The sequence below is a fragment of the Pelophylax lessonae genome (genome assembly GCF_965119305.1).
Source record: "Pelophylax lessonae genome assembly, chromosome: 6".
In the NCBI taxonomy this organism is placed as follows: Eukaryota; Metazoa; Chordata; class Amphibia; order Anura; family Ranidae; genus Pelophylax; species Pelophylax lessonae.
The window spans coordinates 186,601,279-186,626,514 of record NC_138773.1 but is presented as its reverse complement, the minus strand read 5'-3'; the positions used below and the strand labels follow the sequence as shown (position 1 = coordinate 186,626,514).

The window sequence follows — 25,236 nt, the reverse complement described above, 5'->3', positions numbered from 1 at the left end:
AATTTTTCAATTGCCTGGTGGACAAACACACGTTTGTTAATAGTAGTTTAACCACATTTCACAAAAGAAAAAATAAAATACAAATACATCAAGGTGACACATTCTAATTCAAAATTATGTATGATAGCACGCAGAATTATAATACTAATTATAATACTTGCATAGTGCTGTGTAATTATGTGCCCTGCAATACCAGACAGGTAGTTGGCTCACAAAACAAGAGTTAAAATACATTTGTCCCTATACTGTATATTTTTCCATTTTGTATTTTATATTTATCTGACAATATAATATTTTGCAACAAAGAAAACTAGCAATATCAAAAATCTGCATATGCAAGGGTCTATTTCAATATGTTTTTACACTAGATTTACACAACATTCACACAGGTTTCACACATTTTCCTAATTTAACCAAAATTGGAATTTTTTTTTTTAATTAATGATACAAAATGGTAGCGTTTATAAGGTGCCAAAAGAACAAACAATACATTGTTTATAAAAAAAAAACATTCAATTTTATTAATACAAAGTATTAAAAGCCATAATTAAAAGAAAGCTTTTACATGTTTTCATCCAGTGTTTTCTTGACATGTTTTGCTATATAGAAACAGCTTTTTCAGGAGATATATTTCTGGATATTGCTCATGCAAAATTAGTAGATCCACAGTGAAGGTAAACAGTCTTACTCTATCACTAGGGGATATCTCAAGATATTGGATGGATGTAAAACAATAATGGAGACACTCAGGCCTTGAAAGGAAGGTGCTTTGAGGCAGATATCAGTGTACCACAAGGGGCAATCAAGTTCAGAATATTTAAAAACCTATTGCCACCTATAAAAAAAAAAATCATGAAGCCATAAGGCTGTTAAAGGTGATTGAAGTGGGGTACACACTATAAGAAAATCGGGCGAACAATCATCTGATTTTCCTCATTGTTTCACAGCAAATCAGAACCGATGAACGAAAATTTGTACGAAAATTCTTCAAAGGCTTTTTTTTGTTGTTTATTGTTTCTAATCATGACTTTCTTTCCTGATTTTTCTTGTACAAAAATCGTACGAAAACATTACACATTAAACAAAAATCCTTAGTTTTTTCCCATACGAGAAAAATTCTGGAGTTTGTCTCTTCGAGAATTTTCGTACGAAAATTCAGAATTGGTTGTTGAAAGTTGTGTACACACTATATGAAAACCCTCTCAGGTGTTGGCAGCTGAAGCCAGCGCGTCCTCTTCTGCATCCTCTTCGGTGACGTCGGAGTCCCAGAATGCCCTACACCGGCCCCGCTCGTCACTTCCGGTGCAGGCGCAGCATCCCTGCACAGGTTCTGGGCATGCCCAGAAGCTGTTTAGCAGGGAATGCCATGCCTGCACCGGAAGTGACGAGGGGGACCGGTGCAGGCGCATTGACTCCTGGGAGCGATGACGTTCAGCTCCCAGGAGTAACCGCAAGCCGGAAGAGACGGTGCGGGCCGCGGCGCAGAGGGAGGAAGTGGAACGAAGGTAAGTATATTTTCTTCTAAATCTGAATATGCTTTGATTTAAACCGTTCTATTGTAGCTCTGTCTCTGACTGTATGTTTAGGGTCATTGTCCTGCTTAAAGGTGAACCCCTGCCCCAGTTTCAAGTCTTTTGCAGACTCTTAACAGGTTTTCTTCTAAGATTGCCCTGTATTTGGCTCCACCCATCTTCCCATCAACTCTGACCAGCTTCCCTATCCCTGCTGAAAAAGCATTCCCACAACATGATGCTGCCACCACTATGTTTCAGATGTATGTTTAAGATTGCCCTGTATTTGGCTCCATCCACCATTCCTCTGAACAGCTTCCCTGTCCCTGCTAAAGAAAAGCATCCCCACAATATGATGCTGCCACCACCATGTTTCACTGTAGGGTTGGTGTGTTCAAGGTGAAGTGCAGTATTAGTGTTCCGCCACACACATAGCATTTTGCTTTTAGGCCAAAAAGTTCCAATTTGGTCTCATCTGACCAGAGTACCTTCATCCACTTGTTTTCTATGTCCCCCACATGGTTTCCCGCAAACTGCAAACAGGACCTCTTATGGCTTTCTGTCAACAATGGCTTTCTTCTTGCCACTCTTCCATAAAGGCCAGATTTGTGGAGTGCACGACTAATAGTTGTCCTGTGGACAGATTCTCCCACCTGAGCTGTGGATCTCTGCAGCTCCTCCAGAGTTACCATAGGCCACTTGGCTGCTTCTCCTTGCCTGGCCTGTCAGTTTAGGTGGATGGCCATGTCTTGGTAGGTTTGCAGTTGTGCCATACTTGTTTCCATTTTCAGATGATGGATTGAACAGTGCTCTGTCAGATGTTCAAAGCTTGGGATATTATTTTTTAACCTAACCCTGCTTTAAACTTCTCCACAACTTTATCCCTGACTTGTCTGGTGTGTTTCTTGGCCTTCATGATGCTGTTTGTTTACTAAGGTTCTTTAACAAAACTCTGAGGTCTTCACAGAACAGCTGTACTTATATTGAGCTTAAATTACACACAGGTAGACTCTATTTGGTATTTGCACGCATATAAGATGACTGGGCATATAAGATGACCCCCTAATTTTCAAGTTAAAACATAGATTTTGGGCTATACTCGTCGTATAAGACTACTCCCCTTCTGTACCGTAGCGGAGTATAAAATGTGAGGACTACTTTACATGGCCCAAAACGAACATCCCTATTAATCTCTCAACCTGCTGGATGTGCTGTAATAATGTATGTACCATAGCAGAGTAAAAATGTGAGGACTACAGTACTTTACATGGCCCAAAACAAACGTACCTATTAATCTCCAAGCAGGGTAGGTACACAGGGTGTAATCTCTCAACACGCTGGATGTGCTGTAATACTATACCAGTATGTACCGTAGTTTCGGCTACATACAGTATACCGTGCTAAGTCAATCACGGTGAGCAATGTATTCTATTATTGAATACAAAGCCTGCTCGGATTGGCAGAGTCAGAGAGACAGGCTGATGATATTACTCTTTCTGACTCAGCCAATCAGAGCTGGCTTTGTATTTATTAATAGAATACATCAATCATCGTGATTTGCTCAGTGCGGTATACTGTATGTAGCCGAAGTTACGGTACATACCGGTATAGTATTACCAGCACATTGAGAGATTACTCTCTGTACTTATCCTGCTTGGAGATTAATAGGGACATTTGTTTTGGGCCATGTAAAGTACCTTGGTCCTCACATTTTTTACTCCACTAAGGTACATACATTATTACCGCACATGCAGCGGGTTGAGAGATTCTTTAGGGGCATTTGTTTTGGGCCTCACATTTTATACTCCGCGTATAAGACGACCCCCCTATATTTGGGGGATGTTTTTAAGGTTAAAAATTCATCTTATATACTGGCAAATATGGTACTTATTAGGTGACCTCCTAATGCAATTGGCTCCACTAGTTTTGAGTTAGGGGTGTCAGAGTAAAGGGGCTGAATACAAATGCATGCCACACTTTTCAGATATTTATTTGTAAAAAAATTTGAAAACCATTTATTATTTCCCTTCCACTTCCCAATTAGGTGCCACTTTGTGTTGGTCTATCACATAAAATTCCAAGTAAATAAATGTATGTTTTTGGTTGTAACATGACAAAATGTGGAATATTTCAAGGGGTATGCATACTTTTTAAAGGCACTGTATCAGGCCTCAAGTAAACATATTGTCCATTAGGGATGAGCTTCGAGTTTGAGTCGAACGTAAGTTCGACACAAACATTGGCTGTTCGCTCGTTCGTCGAATGACAAATAAATGTGCTTCTTCGCGGGAACTTCCAGTTCCCGCATTATCATGAACTCTCTGACTTCTGAATTCCAATAAATAAATCACTGGCTGGCAGGGGGGCATTAAACTCTCAGCTCTTATCATTGCAAATCTGGTATTCTACCACTTTGCCACCAAGCCTGCTTAAGCTGAATACACTCTCCCTAACCTTTATCTCATCCACTGTGTGTAGGGTGAGATAGGAATTAGTTAGTTAGGCAGGGAAAGTGTATTTAACTTAATTGCTGGCACCCTGTTGTGGGTGGCCGGCTTGGTGTCACCTTGTTGTGGGTAGCTGGTTTGGTGTCACCCTGTTGTGAGTGGCTGGTTTGCTGGAACACTTTGGTGGGTGGCTGGCTTGGTGTCACCCTGTTGTGGATGTCTGGCTTGCTGAAACACTGTGATGGGTGGCTGGCTTGGTATCACCCTGTTGTGGGTGGCTGGCTTGGTGTCACTCACCCTGGCCGGTTGTGGGTGGCTGGCTTGCTGGAACACTGTGGTGGGTGGGTGGCTGGCTTGGTGTCACCCTGTGGGTGGCTGGCTTGCTGGAACCCTGTTGTGGGGTGGGTGGCTGGCTGCTGGCACCCTGTTGTGGGGTGGGTGGCTGGATGCTGACTTGGCACCCAGTTGTGGGTCGATGGCTGGTGGCTGGCACCCTGCTGTAGCTAGCTGGCTGGCACCCTGTGGTGGGTGGCTGAGGCCAGGGCTTGTGGGTGGCTGGCTGGCTGGCTGGCACTGTGACCGGACTGCAGCTGCACACACTGTCCGAGGCTGTCCAAGGCATAGAAGGTGGTCTTAGAAGGCAGAGCAATAACGTCATGTGTGCGCCGCACACAATATCGGCAATATCGGTAACTTCCGGGGCTGATTCCGATATATCGGGGAAAGTGCATATCGGCCCTCGATATATCAGCCTTGCCGATAATCGGTCGATTACTACTTATGTTCAGTTCCAGATAGAGTGGGGGAAAATTCGAATGTCTGTTTGGTTTGCTGTCTGTGGAACCATTGGAAGGGTTAGTAATAATTTTTCTTAGAGGAACACATAAAAATACTTTATCTCCCAGAATAACAAGTTAGACACAAAAAGTAAATAATATTATCAGTGTGCAAGAAGCTGGGATTAATACAGGATATGGTATTAAGGATCCAGGCTAGAGAAGTCTCCCAAGAAACTGGTGAGATGAACCAGGAGCACGAGTTTGTTCATTTTCAGACCTGCAATGGCAGCCCCCATATCACACTCAGTACAGTTGTACTTTGAGTTGTACATTGGAAACAACTGTATTTGTGCAGAGCATCTCTTTGATAAACCGGCCGAATTTCTGGCAAACCTTCAGTTAATGTTACATCAAAGTGAAGTCCAGGACTAAACCCAAAAAGTAGAAAACTGAGCAAAGTCAAAGGGTTATTGCTGCATTTATCAAACTATTGGACACTGGGCATCAAATACACCAAACATTAAACATTCAGTTTGTATAAAAATGAATATTCAATTGCATAAATGTAGGTTGTTCAGTTCAATAATTAGTCTATAAGTACTGACAACAGTTAAAGTGACCCTAAACTCAATTTTTTAAATACAATAAAATAAACGCAATACGTTTAAATATAATAAAAGTAGATATCTAACATTCAGCACTCAGGTGAATCCCAATATCTTCTCATTATAAAGCATATATACAAAAACTCCAGCAGCTGAAAAGGCCTTGCCCTCCTGGGGCTAGACAATATGATTAAAAAAAAAAAAAGAAATACCAGCATTCTTTTGTCAAAACACAGTGATCCCAATCAAAATAAAACAAGAATTTTATATAGTCCTTGTGTCCATAAATTAGTGCTCATAAACAAAATGTTCATAATTCCATGCTGCAATTTCTTCCCACCATTAGATATCACCTCTGTGCAGTACACCACATAAAATTTAGATTCTCCCCATATAAGACCCTTATAAATCAATGGGTCATATACTGTAACGCATGATGCAAGTAAAAATGTGGCTACTAGATGTCACTTCCCTTCTCTCAGATTGACCTTCTAAACATCCATCCATGAACCAGGTCACACCAGATACTCAGACCCTTGGATCTCAATGGGTCATATCAGGCATGGAATAGTGACATATGGCTCCGAGGTACCTACCTCCTTCTTTCAAATCCACTCTCCAAACCGCTATCAGTGCTTTTAATTGCTTCAGGGAATATCACAGAAAAGACCAGAAGCAAAGCTCATAGTGTAGTTAACTATTAAAACCAATGTATTTATTAATAAAATGCTTACAAGCTTTAGAAATTGCAGCAGTCTTATCAGCATATCAAATTGGTAACATCAAACATGGTGGATAATACATTTCTGGTAAACATTGTGGGTTTACCGCCCCCAGCTGCCCTCAGTAATTCTAATTTTACAGCCTGACAGGGCTGTACACATGCCATGGCAGTGATGCTTTGCCGTGGCATTTTTAATTTGGGATGCAGAGTTTGACAGGTGGCACTGCATGTCAAACTCGCCCACTGAGTTCAATGGGGCCACACCAAACATTTTGCTCGCATTTGCAGTGTTGTCTCACAATAAAAAGTTGCAGTTTGGTGATTGAAAAAAATAAAAGTTAAAAATGCAAAAAAATAGGCATCAGGAGGCGGCAGTAGTGCCTCCTAAAAGCATGCCAACTGCTGCTATATTGCTCTCTGAAAAGCGGTCCCCTGCAAACCACTTTTCAGATGCTTAAAGTATCTCACAAAATTGAGTACAACCCTCACATTTTTGTAAATATTTTATTATATCTTTTCATGTGACAACACTGAAGAAATGACACTTTGCTACAATGTAATGTAGTGAGGGTACAGCTTGTATAACAGTGTAAATTCGCTGTCCCCTCAAAACAACTCAACACACAGTCATTAATGTCTAAACCGGCGGCAACAAAAGTGAGTACACCCCTAAGTGAAAATGTCCAAAGATGGCCAAATTAGTAATTTTCCCTCCCCAGTGTCATGTGACTCGTCGGTGTTACAAGGTCTCAAGTGTGAATGGGGAGCAGGTGTGTTAAATTTGGTGTTATCACTCTCACTCCCTCATACTGATCACTGGAAGATCAACATGGCACCTCATGGCAAAGAACTCTCTGAGGATCTGAAAAAAATAATTGTTGCTCTACATAAAGATGACCTAGGCTATAAGAAGATTGCCAAGACCCTGAAACGGAGCTGCAGCACGGTGGCCAAGACCATACAGCGGTTTACCAGGACAGGTTCCACTCAGAACAGGCCTCGCCATGGTCAACCAAAGAAGTTGAGTGCACATGCTCAGCGTCATATCCAGAGGTTGTCTTTGGGAAATAGATGTATGAGTGCTGCCAGCATTGCTGCAGAGGTTGAAGGGATGGGGGGTTAGCCTGTCATATGCCGCACACTGCTACAAATTGGTCTGCATGGCTGTCGTCCCAGAAGGAAGCCTCCTATAAAGATGATGCACAAGAGAGTCTGCAAACAGTTTGTGAAGACAAGCAGACTAAGGACATGGATTACTGGAATCATGTCCTGTGGTCTGAAGAGACCAAGATAAACCTATTTGGTTCAGATGGTGTCAAGCGTGTCTGGCGACAACCAGGTGAGGAGTACAAAGACAAGTGTGTCTTGCCTACAGTCAAGCATGTTGGTGGGTGTGTCATGGTATGGGGCTGCATAAGTGCCGCCTGCACTGGGGAGCTACAGTTCATTGAGGGAACCATGAATGCCAACATGTACTGTGACATACTGAAGTAGAGCATGATCCCCTCCCTTCAGAGACTGGGCCGCAGGGCAGTATTCCAACATGATAACAACCCCAAACACACCTCCATGATGACCCACTGCCTTGCTAAAGAAGCTGAGGGTAAAGATGACCGACTGGCCAAGCATGTCTCCAGACCTAAACCCTATTGAGCATCTGTGGGGCATCCTCAAACGGAAGTTGGAGGAGCGCAAGGTCTCGAACATCCACCAGCTCCGTGATTTTGTCATGGAGGAGTGGAAGAAGACACCAGTGGTAACCTGTGAAGCTCTGGTGACCTCAATGCCCAAGAGGCTTAAGGCAGTGCTGGAAAATAATGGTGACCACACAAAATATTGATAATGGGGTACTTTGACGCAGTAGTGGGCTTGAGCACGATATGGCCATATGGTGGGACCAAACCCCCATTTTTATTTATGGACTCTCTTCAGATTTGGTAGTAATTTCTTTTGTTTTTGCGCGCTATTCGTTTTTAATATACATGTCTTTTGGTTCATAGCTGCAGCAGCTTTGGAAATACATGGGTATGCTCCCCCAAATTTTTTGCCTGTTTATTATGTATTCGGTCTGACCAGACTATCGGGGTTGAGCAGCCCTTCCCACCCCCCACACACACCTGTACTCAATCAGTGTCCACCATCAAGTGGATATAGGAGGAGTCCCCTGTAGTGCATTTGCACATCTCTCCCAGCAAGGAGTATTATCTCCAAGGGTTAGAAAGGCTGGATTCATCTCTTTTTTCATGGATAGTGTAGGACCCACTGATAATGGGGTACTTTGACGCAGTAGTGGGCTTGAGCACGATATGGCCATATGGTGGGACCAAACCCCCATTTTTATTTATGGACTCTCTTCAGATTTGGTAGTAATTTCTTTTGCATTTGCGCGCTATTCTTTTTTAATATACATGTCTTTTGGTTCATAGCTGCAGCAGCTTTGGAAATACATGGGTATGCTCCCCCAAATTTTTTGCCTGTTTATTATGTATTCGGTCTGACCAGACTATCGAGGTTGAGCAGCCCTCCCCACCCCCCACACACACCTGTACTCAATCAGTGTCCACCATCAAGTGGATATAGGAGGAGTCCCCTGTAGTGCATTTGCACATCTCTCCCAGCAAGGAGTATTATCTCCAAGGGTTAGAAAGGCTGGATTCAACTCTTTTTTCATGGATAGTGTAGGACCCACTGATAATGGGGTACTTTGACGCAGTAGTGGGCTTGAGCACGATATGGCCATATGGTGGGACCAAACCCCCATTTTTATTTATGGACTCTCTTCAGATTTGGTAGTAATTTCTTTTGCATTTGCACGCTATTCTTTTTTAATATACATGTCTTTCGGTTCATAGCTGCAGCAGCTTTGGAAATACATGGGTATGCTCCCCCAAATTTTTTGCCTGTTTATTATGTATTCGGTCTGACCAGACTATCGAGGTTGAGCAGCCCTCCCCACCCCCCACACACACCTGTACTCAATCAGTGTCCACCATCAAGTGGATATAGGAGGAGTCCCCTGTAGTGCATTTGCACATCTCTCCCAGCAAGGAGTATTATCTCCAAGGGTTAGAAAGGCTGGATTCATCTCTTTTTTCATGGATAGTGTAGGACCCACTGATAATGGGGTACTTTGACGCAGTAGTGGGCTTGAGCACGATATGGCCATATGGTGGGACCAAACCCCCATTTTTATTTATGGACTCTCTTCAGATTTGGTAGTAATTTCTTTTGCATTTGCGCGCTATTCTTTTTTAATATACATGTCTTTTGGTTCATAGCTGCAGCAGCTTTGGAAACACATGGGTATGCTCCCCCAAATTTTTTGCCTGTATACAAAATATTGATACTTTGGGCTCAAGTTGTACATTTTCACTTAGGGGTGTACTCACTTTTGTTGCTAGTGGATTAGACCTTAATGGCTGTGTGTTGAGTTATTTTTAGGGGACAGCATATTTACACTGTTATACAAGCTGTACACTCACTACTTTACATTGTAGCAAAGTGTCATTTCTTCAGGCCCCGTTCACACTGGGGCGACGCTACTTGCCGGGGCGACCTCATAGGTCACGGCGCGCTGCTCACACCGTGACCTCGGAGCGGCCGGCACGGACTTCATAACATTGAAGTCTATGCAGGTCGCTCCGGGTCGCCCCAAAGAAGCTCCGGACCCTTTTTCTAAGTCGGAGCGACTTGTGTCGCTCATATTAGAACGGGTCCGCAGCTTCTCTATGGAAGGCGACCTACGGCGACCTGTCAGGCGACCAGGTCGCCTGACAGGTCGCCCCAGTGTGAACAGGGGCTCAGTGTTGTCACATGAAAATATATAATAAAATATTTACAAAAATGTGAGGGGTGTACTCACTTTTGTCATTTACTGTATAAGCATTACTGCCAGTGTCAAGGGGCCCTTATAAAGCATGTGTGACACTCACAACAAGATAAGGAAGGTCTCAAGGAATTGTATTCTGTCATGTCATGTGCTAGGGCAGCCTTTTTCAACCAGGGTGCCTTAATGTTTCTTTAGGGGTGCCTTGGCAAAATGGCAAAAAATTGCATACAAGCCGGTGCGTAGATGAAGCCTGCCTTTTAGTTATACAAAGCCACAGGTTTTCATTGTGCACCATTACATCCTTCTAGCTGCCAGCGTCCTAACAACCGATGGCATCATCAGTTGATAAGGAGGATGTCAATCGCCTGCATAGCATCCTTGTTTGACCCTCCCCTGCCCCTCTCTATCAATGTTTGAGTCACATTAGCTGAGTGATGGAAAAAACTGAGGAAGAAGAGAAATACTGGAATACTAGTCAGTACCAGTTTTCAAAAGTGTATTTGCTTTGTAAGAATAAATCACTTCTAACGTTGGGTTTCCTATGTGTTTGGATGTTGCTGCATTATATAAAGCTATTAGAATCGTTTTTACATTTTAGAATGGGATGCTTCGAGACTATCAATAATTTTTAATGGATGCCTCGAGATTTTCCATATTTTTTAAAGGGTGCCTTGACTGAAAAACAGGTTAGAAAAACTGTCCTAGGGTATATCTCGGTGCTCACTTGGAGATAATAGTGCAAAGTGATTCAAAGAAGGTAAGATCCAGAATCAATTACAGCTTACTATTTCTTTATTTCCAGCTAAAAGAAGCTAAAAAGAATCAAAAGTTCAGCCAGCTAACAATAATATGCAATTTGTTTACTTAAGGCTTTTGGATATTTCCTCAACGGAAAAGGCAGCAAAAAAAAAAAAAACTTTGCAGGCGTTTTACCAAATCCTTACTTTTTAAAAATGATAGCTAAAAATAAACTTTATTATTCAACATCATGGGCAAAACACAGAAATAGGTCTGGGTTTAAAATAAGTCTATTAGGAGACAAATAATGTATGTGAGCTGCCATAACTGGCCTGTTTGCTAACATGTAGGCCCCTTTCACACAGGCGCCTGTTCAGATCCGCCTGTCCGTTTTTCAGGCGGATCTGAATGGATGCCCCATGCATCTCTATGGGGCATCGGATGTCAGCGGACATCCGATCCGATAAATCTGGACAGAAGGAAACCCTATTTTCCATCCGTCCAGCGCATCAGATCGGATGGAATCGGATGAGAACGGACAGACGGTCCGTTCCAATCCGATTCCCCCATAGAGAACAGCGGGGACCTGACAGCTCTGTCTCCGCACACAGCGCAGAGATAGAGCAGCCATCCGCCTGTGGATCGATCCCCCGCTGAGATAAGCGGAGTCCGCCGACAGACTCTACAGTGTGAAAGGGGCCGTATGCTCAGGATTTCATCCTTAACCTTCTTTCATTACTTGCTGATTCCCTGACTAAGAACAGGTGTATAGGGATGAATGAGATATCCGCACATTGGATATGCACAAGTCAAGTAGTAAAACATGAAGCATGCACCTTCAAAAATGAGTAAGCAGAGGTAGCATCTATGTTTCTGACTCGACAGGCTCCATTGTTAAAACAAATCTCTGATCTCTCATTTCATATTCAAAACATTCTAGCTTTTACATATGTGAATACATTCAATTGAATAGAAACTTCCCCAGTGTTTCTGTAGCCAACTGATAATCAGCCAAGGTAAATCAAATATTTGCTATGTGCTCAAACAAGGCCATCCATCTAGTAGTAGAATATTCATTCCTAAATAATAAAAGTTCAAACAAAACAAACATCAAAAGATAAGGTTAACTAATGTACAGTGGAATTTTAAACTAATTTAACTGCAAATCTAATTTCTTTCTTGTTTGCTTTTTGAATAGTATGAAAAAATGTACCTGTATGGTTGATATATAACCTGAATAACAGCTTTAACTTGGTGTTTGCATTTTTTACATAATTTTGCTGCAAAGGAACAACCTATATTAGGTTACTGTACATAGTTTTAAGATAAAAAAAAAACAATAGTAGCTAAATAGAAGAAAGCAGAGTGGTTAATAGATTGCAGATTAACCATTGACAAAGTTCCTAACTCAGTGCCAAAGTCCCATTTATTCCATATTAAACTTCAAGAATATTCAGTTATAAAAAAGGAAAAAAGGAAAATAAGTGCAACGCTAAAAAATTAAATGAAGGCATTAACATGACAATACCAACTTGTGATAGCATGGTGAAAAAGAAAACCAGTTAATTATTCAAATAAGTCCCATGTCAAAAAATTCCATACAAAAAAAAAAGTCCCAGGAATGTGATGAATCTTGACGGTGAACACAATATATCTTTAAAGTGAAAGAAGGTATCCCATCACCAGATAAACAAATGAATTGGGCGCTCACCAGATCAAATGGGTCTACGTTACCATATAGCAAGCAGACCAAATGGGCTTTTAAAGATGATCCAAATTCCTCCTAAGGTACGACCATGGATGTAATTTCAGGCTCATGAAGTGGTTTGTAGAGGGATGTAGATCTCTCATAGCCAGGTTACATAAAAGCCAGAAAGAAGAGTGCACATATCATAATATTGCTAAAAAAACTTTTAATAAAAAAAGACTTGCACTTACAGTGTTCGCATGGTAACAGGCAATAAAACATATAGATAGAAGTTCTTATGGCAAGCTCCTGACGCGTATCGTCCGCATAGACGTCATCAGAGGACATCATCGAGCAATATCCTCTGATGATGTCTATGTTCTTTAAGAACTTCTATCTATATGTTTTATTGCCTGTTACCATGCGAACACTGTAAGTGCAAGTCTTTTTTTATTAAAAGGTTTTTTAGCAATATTATGCTATGTGCACTCTTCTTTCTGGCTTTTATGTAACCTGGCTATGAGAGATCTAAATCCCTCTACAAACCACTTCATGGGCCTGAAATTACATCCATGGTCGTACCTTAGGAGGAATTTGGATCATCTTTAAAACCCATTTGGTCTGCTTGCTATATGGTAACGTAGACCCATTTGATCTGGTGAGCGCCCAATTAATTTGTTTATCTGGTGATGGGATACCTTTTTTCACTTTAAAGATATATTGTGTTTACCGTCAAGATTCATTACATTCATGGGACCTTTTTTTTTTTTGTATGGAATTTTTTGACATGGGACTTATTTGAATCATTATTTGGTTTTCTTTTTCCCCTTGCTATCACAAGTTGGTATTGTCATGTTAATGCCTTCATTTAATTTTTTAGCGCTGCACTTATTTTCCTTTTTTGTATTTTTATAACTTGTATATCAGTTATTTTGTGCTGGCTGCTCACACTGTGGTATTAGCGCTTATTAGAATTGTTTCCTTTTTAATATTCAGTTATAGACTGATATATCTAACTTCATATATTTTTCAAAAGAACTCCTCACTTACCTACAGCAGTGTTCCCAACTACAAGTGGTGCTTTAGGATAAGTAACCTTCAGCTGCAGTAATTCCTGGAGATTGGCAGGAGAAAACCATGTGATTCGTTCTCCCTGAAATTTCAGGCTTGTCTTGCCTTCATTGTCCATTAGCTGACAAATAGAAAAAAGCAATGTAATGCATTACCTTACCAGGTAACGATTTAAGAAAAAGGTTATAAATTGACAGTAGATTGGTTATATCGACTAGGAGTAAGGTGCACTGGTGCCACTTTTCAAATAGTTTAAAGCATAATAAACATGTGCAAACTCCATTAACCCACACCACTTAAATCAGAACTGCAATACTGGGTGATATCATTAGATAAATATGGGAGGGGGTTTATACACTGAACAAAATTATAAACGGAAAACGTATGTTTTTATCCCCATTTTTTATGAGCTGAACTCAAAGATCTAAGACTTTTTCTATGCACACAAAAAGCCTGTTTCTCACAAATATTGTTCACAAATCTGTCTAAATCTGTGTTAGTGAGCACTTCTCTTTTGCAGAGATAATCCATCCACCTCACAGGTGTGGCATATCAAGATGCTGATTAGACAGCATGATTATTGCACAGGTGTGCCTTAGGCTGGCCACAATAAAAGGCCACTCTAAAATGTGCAGTTTTATTGTATGGGGGGGGGGGGCAGGAACATGCTGTCGTATACGTATACGTATGGACAGAGTTTCCCAGTAAGGGAATGTTTATACATTCATAAATTTCTGATTGGCTTCGTAATAAAAGGGAAATTATAAACATGTTAGTGTTCAGACATTCATTTAACTATCGCCTACTGACAAGAAGCTACAATTAAAGGGGAACTTTACCCATAACAACCTGATACAAAATAATGTTCTTTAGCAAGGGACTTGTTAATGCATTCCACGTTAATGCTACCATAAGTTTGTGTGTGCTGTAAATAGCCTCCAGCATTGCTCCTGTTTCTTCTTGTTGGAGGCTGCCATTTTGCTGAAGCCCAGAGCCCCTGATCAGAAGTAAATCATAAAGTGGAAATAAACCCATCTATTTAACAGTTTAAAAAAAGTTACATTCCTGGAATGCCAGGATTGCTAACTGTCATTTTTGCTTGTTTTGTCAACCAAACCGTCAACCATCAAATGGCTGGTCTCATACCAAGCCAATTGCAGATCAAACAGAAGCAGCTTCCATGGCTATAAAAGATAGGATTTATTATGCTTTAGGGCTGTCAGCAGATCGGCCTCTCCAAACTTAGCAGTGCCTAAAAATGCCTAAATGGAGAGCAACTGATTATGTGCAGAGCAGGGTGAGACGGTATATTACTGGATTTTACACAGTATAGTCACTTGTTTTTAATGTTTTTAATGTTTAACATAGCTATACCTGCAAAAATGGCCAGTCTGAAGTGATCTAGCAAGACTTTTACTTTTCTAATTAAAGTTTCACTTTAACCACTTCCAGACAGCCTGCCGCATATATACTGTGGCAGGGCGGCCCGGCTGTGCAAAATCAGGTGCATGTATGTGATTTTGTGCACGAGATCTGGGGCGCACACGTGCCACCGTAACCCCGCTCCCGCTGTGAATGGATGTCCGCTGGGACTCACCAATCATTGTGAGGAAAGGCAGAACGGCGGCCTGCCTATGTAAACAAGGCAGATCGCCATTCTGTCAAAGAGGAAAATATAGATGTATATGTAAAGCACTGCGTAAATTGACAGCGCTATATACAGTGGGTACGGAAACTATTCAGACCCCCTTACATTTTTCACTCTTTGTTATATTGCAGCCATTTGCTAAAATCATTTAAGTTCATTCTTCTTCCTCATGAATGTACACATAGCACCCCATACTGACAGAAAAACACAGAATTGTTGACATTGTTGCAGATTTATTAAAAAAGAAAAACTGAAATATCACATGGTTCTAAGTATTCAGCCCCTTTGCTGTGACACTCATATATTTAACTCAGGTGCTTTCCATTTCTTCTGATCATCCTTGAGATGGTTCTACACCTTCATTTGAGTCCAGCTGTGTTTGATTATACTGATTGGACTTGATTAGGAAAGCCACACACCTGTCTATATAAGACCTTCCAGATCACAATGCATGTCAGAGCAAATGAGAATCATGAGGTCAAAGGAACTGCCTAAAAAAGCTCAGAGACAGAATTGTGGCAAGGCACAGATCTGGCCAAGGTTACAAAAAGATTTCTGCTGCACTTAAGGTTCCTAAGAGCACAGTGGCCTCCATAATCCTCAAATGGAAGACGCTTGGGACGACCAGAACCCTTCCTAGAGCTGGCCGTCCGGCCAAACTGAGCTATCGGGGGAGAAGAGCTTTGGTGAGAGAGGTAAAGAAGAACCCAAAGATCACTGTGGCTGAGCTCCAGAGATGCAGTCAGGAGATGGGAGAAAGTTGTAGAAAGTCAACCATCACTGCAGCCCTCCACCAGTCGGGGCTTTATGGCAGAGTGGCCCGATGGAAGCCTCTCCTCAGTGTAAGACACATGAAAGCCTGCATGGAGTTTGCTAAAAAAAACACCTGAAGGACTCCAAGATGGTGAGAAATAAAATTCTCTGGTCTGATGAGACCAAAATAGAACTTTTTAGCCTTAATTCTAAGCGGTATGTGTGGAGAAAACCAGGCACTGCTCATCACCTGTCCAATACAGTCCCAACAGTGAAGCATGGTGGTGGCAGCATCATGCTGTGGGGGTGTTTTTCAGCTGCAGGGACAGGACGACTGGTTGCAATCGAGGGAAAGATGAATGCGGCCAAGTACAGGGATATCCTGGACAAAAACCTTCTCCAGAGTGCTCTGGACCTCAGACTGGGCCGAAGGTTTACCTTCCAACAAGACAATGACCCTAAGCACACAGCTAAAATAACGAAGGAGTGGCTTCACAACAACTCCGTGACTGTTCTTGAATGGCCCAGCCAGAGCCCTGACTTAAACCCAATTGAGCATCTCTGGAGAGACCTAAAAATGGCTGTCCACCAACGTTTACCATCCAACCTGACAGAACTGGAGAGGATCTGCAAGGAGGAATGGCAGAGGATCCCCAAATCCAGGTGTGAAAGACTTGTTGCATCTTTCCCAAAAAGACTCCTGGCTCTATTAGATCAAAAGGGGGCGTCTACTAAATACTGAGCAAAGGGTCTGAATACTTAGGACCATGTGATATTTCAGTTTTTCTTTTTTAATAAATCTGCAACAATGTCAACAATTCTGTGTTTTTCTGTCAGTATGGGGTGCTATGTGTACATTCATGAGGAAGAAGAATGAACTTAAATGATTTTAACAAATGGCTGCAATATAACAAAGAGTGAAAAATTTAAGGGGGTCTGAATACTTTCCGTACCCACTATAAGTACCTGAAATAAAAAAATATAGATCTTGTGTTTCTGCTAAGCAGGAACACGGATCTCTGTTTTCCTCTAGTGCATCTATTCCCCCCACTGTTAGAAAGCACTCCCTAGGAGCAATCTTACCCTTTGAACGCCCCTGATGTTAACCCCTTCCCTGCCACTGTCAATGACAGTGCATTTTTTTTTTAGCACTGATCACTGTATTGGTGTCACTGGTCCTCAACAAATGTCACTTACTGTCAGATTTGCCCACCGCAGTCCCGCTAAAAATCACTGATCGCCACCATTAGTAGTAAAAAATAAATAAATAAATAAAAAAGTCCATAAATTTATCCCATAGTTTATAGACGTGATAACTTTGGTGCAAACCAATCAACGTACGCTTATTGGGATGTTTTTACCAAAAATGTGTAGCAGAATACATATTGGCCTAAACTGATGAAGAAATTAGATTTTTTTAAATTTTTTTGTTGAATGTGTTTTATAGCCGAAAGCAAAAAATATTATTTTGTTTTTTTCAAAATTGTGGTTCTTTTTTTGTTTATAGCGCAAAAAACAAAAAACGGCAGACAGGATCAAATATCACCAAAAGAAAGCTCTATTTCCTGACAGTCTCCATGGCAGCCTACATGTGGGTTAACCCCGCCTCCACTCCAAGGGTATAGGACCCCCCTCCCATAAATTTCATAAAGGTACAGCCAGTGTTCCTTTTTTGTCCTCCTCCAAGGACCTACATATTGGATGTTTTTATGGCCGGCTTACCTCATGAAATTTGGATGGTGTCTGTGTGTCCAGGGCCCAGCCACGGGCGGGTGAGTGACACTTAAAATCCCTCAACTCTCTGCGGTTGACTGAATGTTTGGCCGGCGTACCTCTGACAGGGTCTGAAGATGGTCTGTGCAGCTCTTCATGGCAGCGGTATATGTCTTTTCCTTGTTCTCTTTATGTTTCTTCCCTGGTGCTAGCGGTATTTTGGGCCCAATGGCGGCTGGAACGCTCGTGGCCGCATCACCGCTGACGTCATTCCGGCTGGGAATTTAAACAGCTGTCAAACCCCAGTGCTCTTGGGAAGTACTGTGGGTGTTGCAACAGCTTCCCGGTGTCTCCTGCTTCCTTCATACAGGTATGTGCAGGGGATTGCATGATGTTACTTGATGGCTGGACATGCGGGGGGGGGAGGTGTATGGGATTGCATTGTGCTATCCATGTGTCTTTCTGATTCTGATATACTGTATGCTATCTTTCTTTATTAGTCTGGTTTTTGCCCTGGGGTATGGATCCTGCGTCATCGCCCTCCTGTGGCCAGCCCTCTCATAGCAGGTGGATGCTGGTGTATTCAGGGGGGGGGGGGGCTAGCTGGTTCCTGGTTAATGGCTAAATCCAGTGTCTCCCCCAAATTTTTCTCTTTTTCCATCAGCTCTTCTAGGTCTGGAACGCTTCAGGATAGGGACCCTGTCAGACCACGTAGAGGTTCATCCTCCAGATCAAGACGCCATGAGTCTCTATCAGGGAGCAGGCTTCAGACCAGGAGACACTCTAATTTCTCCTCCAGACACCATACACACCATCATGGTCACTGCACGGATCAAAGAGCTTGTTGGGGTTGTGGGACGCATGTCCCGGAGGACAAGTCCCTTTGCGAGCCATGCCTCGCTCGTGCAGCCGGTGAGAGGGAGTTTGAGGACCATAAGTTGGAAACCCTGGTAAAATGGGTGGTACAACAGTCCCTGAAAATGGGAGGATCCAGTGTCTCCTCAAAAGAAGCAATGGAAGTTCTTTAAGCACCTAGGTAAGGAGCGCCTCAACTTCCCTTCCCTTACTGAGCTGAAGGATGTTATCACTGAAGAGTGGAGCAAAGGGGACAGCAAATCTTCCCTATCCTCCAAGCTGGTGAAGCTTTATCCTTTTAAGGCTGAGGATGTAGTTCACCTGGAATCAGCTCCCCTTGTGAATGCCGCAGTCACAAGATTGGCTAAGCATGTTACACTGCCCTTAGATGACGCGGTGTCCTTTAAAGACCCCTTGGACAGAAAAATAGACTTGGATCTGAAGAGAGTCTATGTTACGGCTGATGCAGCCTGTAAACCAGTTATGGCACTAGCAGCCATGTCCAAAGCCATGGAAGTCTGGATATCCGACATTGAGGCTAAACTGGGGAGCATTTCAGATGAGGCAATTGAGAACTCTCCTATTCATGAGCTCAAACTAGCCTCCATTGATGTCCTTCGGCTCTTGTCCAGGTCGATGCTGACGTCAGTCACGGCAAAGCGGGCCTTATGGCTGCGTCCCTGGCTTGCTGATCCAGCCTCCAAACAGGCATGGTGTAAAATTCCCTTTGAGGGTTCATCTCTCTTTGGCAACAAATTGGACATTGCCATAGCAAAAGCCACTGGGGGGGAAATTGGGTTTCCTACCGCAAGACAGGCGCCTGTTTGGCCAGAAGAAGCCTCAACCTAGGAGGCAATACTCAGAGAGGTCAAGAGATGCTAGCTTCTACAAGCCCGGTAGGGATTTTCGGAGGAATTGGAGAGGAGGTCAATCATCCTCTCGAAGATCATCCAGGAATCCAGCCCCTTCTGGGCAAGAAACCACTAAGTCTTTTTGAGATTGGGCCCAATCAGACATGCCAGGTGGGGGCACGTCTACTCCTTAATCTCGGACTTCTGGACCCTCAAAACAGTCTCTACAGGTCACAGGTGGTCTTTCCTGGCGGATCCTGTTCCCTGGTTTATTCCAACTCGCTTGCCTTATCAAGAAGAGAAAAAAGGAGTCTTGCTCGCTTATGTAGACGCTTTGGTGTCTCAAGGAGCAGTGGCTCCTGTGCCCGATCAAGAGAAATTTCAGGGCGTATACTCACCCCTCTTCCTGGTACAAAAGAAGAACGGTTCCTGGAGGCCGGTCATAGATCTCACATATTTGAACAAGTTCATTAAAAATGAAAAGTTCAAAATGGAGACTTTTTCCACCATCCAAAAGGCGGTGTTACCAGGCGACTGGCTTGCCTCGATAGACCTCAAGGACGCTTACTTTCATGTGCCTGTAGCAGGTGATTTTCACAGCTATCTCCGCTTTTCAGTCAAGAACAGACATCTTCAGTTTATTTGCCTTCCTTTTGGCCTCCCTACATCTCTGAGGGTATTTTCCAAAGTTCTCCTGGCTGTAGTGGCTCTCATACGGTTATAAGGTATTCATCTACACCATTACCTAGACAACCTTCTACTGTTGTCTCAAGACAAAGATCAACTACTAGCCCACAGAGATCAGGTCATAGCGACCCTCATGGAGTTTGGCTGGCTGTTGAACCTGCAGAAGAGCCAGCTGGAGCCCACTCAATGCCTAATTTATCTAGGGGCTCAGTTCGACACCATCAAGAGTACAATCTCTCTCCCTGTGGAGAAGATACCGGTGGTGTGGAAAAGAATCCTCCCAGCCCTTTCCTCCTCCCGCCTGAGGGCTTCTCAGTGCCTCAACATCATCGGCACGATGGTGTCCACGGCCCCCATGGTCAAATGGGCTCTTTGGCGAATGCGGCCTTTTCAAAGAGGTTTCCTACAACAATGGAATCTAGAGGAACAAGAGCAATGCATTCACATCTCTTTCAGCATGAGGAGCAGTCTTCTTTGGTGGCTTCAACGCAAGAATCTGCTCAATTGCCACTCTTTGATTACAGCCTCGTGGACCATAATCACAACGGATGCCAGCAACTCTGGCTGGGCAGCTCATTGTCTGTCGGAAATAGCTCAAGGGAGGTGGTCTCCTCAAAGCCACACTCCAGTTTCCAACATTTTGGAACTCCGAGCAGCCTATCAGGCTCTTCGAGCCTTCCACCATCTTGTGGAAGGGAAGTCTGTACTGCTCAGGATGGACAATACCACAGCAGTGCCTTATGTGAAGAGGCAAGGTGGGACGCGGAGCCTTTCCCTTCTGTGGAAACTAGATCCAATTATAACCTGGGCCCAGGTTCATCTAGTCAACATATCCGCAGTATACATTCCAGGACCTCAGAACGTCCAGGCGGATTTCCTGTCCAGAGTCCAGTTGAACCACAACGAATGGTCTCTTCATGCAGAGTCGTTCAACTGGATTCTGTCATTGGGAGTGTCTCCCGAAGTCGACCTGTTCGCCTCTCCTTGCAACCACAAGTTGGAGAAATATGTCATGAGAGGCAAGTGCCATCAAGCCTATGGGACAGATGCATTAACCGACAGGTGGGAGTTCAGCAGGGCATATGCCTTTTCCCCAGTATCCATCATTCTCAAATTCCTGCAGAGACTTCAAGCAGAAGATGTGGTTGTCATGATGGTGGCTCCTTTTTGGCCGAACAGGCCATGGTTCATGCTTCTTCTGCAGCTCAATTATCGGGACCCGATCCCTCTTCCCCTCAGACCAGACCTTCTTTCACAGGGAACATCAGTGTACCCCTGTCCTGCAGTACTCCGGTTGACGGTCTGGTTCTTGAGAGGGAGAGGTTGGAATCGCTCGGCTGTCCGCCGACAGTCATTCCCACTTTGATGAGTTCCAGAAGGCCGAGCACAAATGTGGTATACCGTAGAGTCTGGACAAGATTCATGGAATCTGCATATCCGGAGTGAATGTCTTCCTCAGTCCCTGGGATTCAAGAAGTCTTAAAATTTCTCCAGACTGGTCTGGATATGGCTCTTTCAGTAGGCACTCTAAGAGTTCAAGTGTCGGCTTTGACCGCCTTTTCCGGAGTCTTGTGGGCCAAGCCCCCACTTATCCAACAGTTCCTTAAAGGGGCAGTCAGACTCAGACCTCAGAGAAAACCTAGATTCCCAAAATGGGATCTTCCCCTCGTCTTGAATGCCTTCTCAAAAACTAACCTAGTGTCCTCCTCTTCCATCAAGGACCTTACCATCCGGACAGTTTTCATGGTAGCCATCACATCGGCTAAAAGGGTCTCTGAGATAGGTTCCCTCAGTTACAAAGAACCATTTCTAACTTTCTTCCCGAATCGGGTAGTTCTGATACCCATGCTGAATTCTAACCCGAAAGTTACCTCGGTATTTCATGAGAATCAAGAGATTGTTCTCCCTACTTTGCGATCTTCTGATGAGACTAGTCTACATCCGCTGGATGTGGGTGAATCCTTGAGGATCTATTTTCAAGCGACAACATCATTCAGACAGTCAAACAACCTCTTTATTTTATTCCTGGGAAAAAATAGAGGGAAGCGTGCTTCTTCCAGAACCATTGCATCATGGATTGTGGCGGCTATCCAACAGGCCTATAGGGCAGAGGGTTTGGCTCCTCCAGAGGCAGTGACAGCCCATTCTACAAGAAGTATATCTACGTCCTAGGTGGCTTTACGTCAAGTGGCTCCAGATGTGATCTGTAGAGCGGTTTCTTGGTCTTCGGTCAACACCTTTATGACCCACTACTGTGTGGAGCCTGCTTCATTATCGTCAGTTAATTCTGGTCTGACTGTTTTGTCTGCTAACAATATGAATTAAAGTTTCTTTGTTAAAGCGTTCCCACCCGTGTGGCACAAGCTAGTTATTTCCCACACGTAGGCTGTCATGGAGACTGTCAGGAAAATGGAAAATTCCTATCAAATACTTACCGTAATTTTCCTTTCCTGATGGTCTTCATGGCAGCCGGAGTTCCCACCCTCTGGTCTTGGATTCGGCTAAGATATGGAACACTGGCTGTACCTGAGAGCTGAAATTTATGGGAGGGGGGTCCTATACCCTTGGAGTGGAGGTGGGGTTAACCCACACGTAGGCTGCCATGGAGATCATCAGGAAAGGAAAATTACGGTAAGTATTTGATAGGAATTTTCCGTTTTGTGGGAAAAAAAGAACATCATTTTTTTGGGTACAGCGTCGCATGCCATGCGATTGTCAGTTAAAGCAATGCAGTGCCATATTGCAAAAAATGGCCTGGTCAGGAAGGGGGTAAAACCTTCCAAGGCTGAAGGGGTTAAGCACATTCTACAAACTTGGCAGAGCCTGAAAATGCCTAAAATATTGAGCAACTAAGAATGTGCAGAGCAATGTGAGACAGTGTATTACTGGATTTTACACCGTATAGGAAATTATTTTTAATGTTTAACATAGCTATACCTGCAAAACAGGTCTGCCTGAATTGATATAGCAGGACCTAATTTTCTGACTAAAGTTTCACTTTAACCCAAAATGTAGCTGTAAGCCACATGTTACTCCTTAGCCAATTGTTTATAGGCTAAAGAAAAGTGTAGATTTAGTGAACTCTCATCTAGAAATAGTCTCTTTTAAGCTCTTCATGTTTCAGTTGACTGAATATTTGCATGAAAATCTCTTGAAAAACATGCAGAACTGAGATACATAAAAAACAGAAGCTTACCATGAGTGCTGGTGGAAATATTAGCTCCTGGGTGGGATCCAAGGGCACAAAATTCTCTTCTTTGAATAATCCTGTGCACATCTAAAAGACAAAATAATGATGTAATTACAATTAAGGAATTTTTAAAAGACATAATAGCTTTTATGTGTGAAGTGGCATTGTTACCTGAAATTTTACAAAGGAGCAGGGTATAAAGCCCTATAGCCTCCTACACACAATGAGAATATTTTTCTTTTTTTTGTATGAGGTCAGCGATTTTCTGATTGTGTGTACTAGGCATGATTCACGTCAGCTCTCCAGAATACTGTAATTGTAAAGTATTGCACAATTTTAGTGATCTTGCTAGTGTGAATGGTAATGTTTATCCCCTATAGTAGCACTTGTTTATACCAGATATTATGTAGAGCTATTCATGTGTCAGGGCCTGGACTTGAACCTGGGACCTCTGCTGTGTCTGGCAATGACTTCTCACTGAGCTACCTGAGATGCTGGACAGCACCCTGTCTGATCCATTGGACAACCTTGGCTTGTGCCTTGACTTCTACTGAACTTTGAACTCTTTGCTCCTCCAATGAACTTCCTGATTTACGTCATGTCTCTGCACTTCCTGTTTGCCAGATGATTGCGTTCTCTCTAGCCAATATCTCACTCTGTCTTCCCTGCTGCCGTCCCTATCTTTGCTACCACTCGTTATTGATCCTTGGCTTGTTCCTCGATTATTCTTCTGCCTGATCCCAACCTGCAAGCGATGGCTTTTTTTACTCACTACACTTCAGTTTGATCCTTACCTGCTATATCCCTTTTTGGACCCTGGCTTGCTCACCTCCTGGTGGGGTGATTCTGAGGACCGCCACCTAGTTCTATCATGCAGTTAAAGTCATCTCCATCATCAAGAGCTCTGGTGAACACCGGTTAGTATTTAGACCCCGCACCTCAGGTGAGTCTGCATCATCCACCAGGGTGACCCGCTTGCATACCTATCCTGCTGGTCGGTGGAAGTCCTGCTACTCCTATAGCAACTGGTCTTCGACCCTGACCCCTGATTGTAATATTATGTTTCTATTAATTACATGTATACAACCATAGATAACACTTAGGGGTCTATGTATAAACAGTTAAATGACACACACAGCATGCTGAATAAATGTGACGAAATGTACATATTTTATCATATAACTATCTCATATGATCATCAGTACCATCTAGTGTTCCTGTATTTTTCTGCATTACGGTATTTAAACACAAACGCCTCATTGTGGCCGCTAGATGGCATTTACCATCATACAGGGTATTTTTATAACACAGAATACAGCAAATTTTGTTGTAGCTGTGCAGATTTGTGTCACATTTGCTCAGCAAACTTTTTATACATAGACCCCTTGGTTCATGTTATGCATAATAATATGCCCTCTGCTACGAAAAGCTTAATCTTGTGACTTAAGTGCTTTCATACATAATAAATGTGATTTCAGAAGAGAACAATTTCTTAAATATTTGAGCTATTTTAAATCAGTGTTAATAATCAAGAATATCTTCTTGTTTATCAAACGTTGAATAATTAACGGAAAGGGAAAAATATGGAAACAAAAACTTCTAAATTTCTAGTCAACATCTATTCTATATCCTCATTCCTTTTCTTAAAGATATTCTGTCATAAAAAAAAAAAAAAAACTAAAACAAATTCCTCTACTACTTTCCTCAACTAAAACAATTTATAACCTATCTGTCTCAATGCCCGTGCCTAAATTCTTCACGGTCTTCCAGAACTAAGCTTGGAATCAACATTTGACTCTTCCCAGAGTGTTGGATGCCGAGTCCCCCTCAGCATTCTGTGCTACCTACATTACTTTTGTTTCCTGTAGTGAGGTGAGAGGCAATGGAAGGAGCCATATAGCACAGAGGGGGACCAGGTACAGTGGGTACGGAAAGTATTCAGACCCCCTTAAATTTTTCACTCTTTGTTATATTGCAGCCATTTGCTAAAATCATTTAAGTTCATTCTTCTTCCTCATGAATGTACACATAGCACCCCATACTGACAGAAAAACACAGAATTGTTGACATTGTTGCAGATTTATTAAAAAAGAAAAACTGAAATATCACATGGTCCTAAGTATTCAGACCCTTTGCTCAGTATTTAGT

The 25,236-nt window shown here is 42.7% G+C and overlaps 1 protein-coding gene across 1 annotated transcript in view; it reads right to left on the bottom strand.

Moving 5' to 3' along the window:
* LOC309557968 (aldehyde oxidase-like) overlaps window positions 1–25,236 on the bottom strand; it is a 174,138-nt gene that overhangs the window by 87,539 nt on the left and 61,363 nt on the right. Inside the window, exons 8-9 of the mRNA XM_082260856.1 lie at window positions 23,095–23,175; window positions 13,371–13,512 (exon numbers count right to left, since the gene is read on the bottom strand). Coding sequence (XP_082116982.1) covers window positions 13,371–13,512; window positions 23,095–23,175 — 223 coding nt within the window. The remainder of the gene's footprint in view (window positions 1–13,370; window positions 13,513–23,094; window positions 23,176–25,236) is intronic.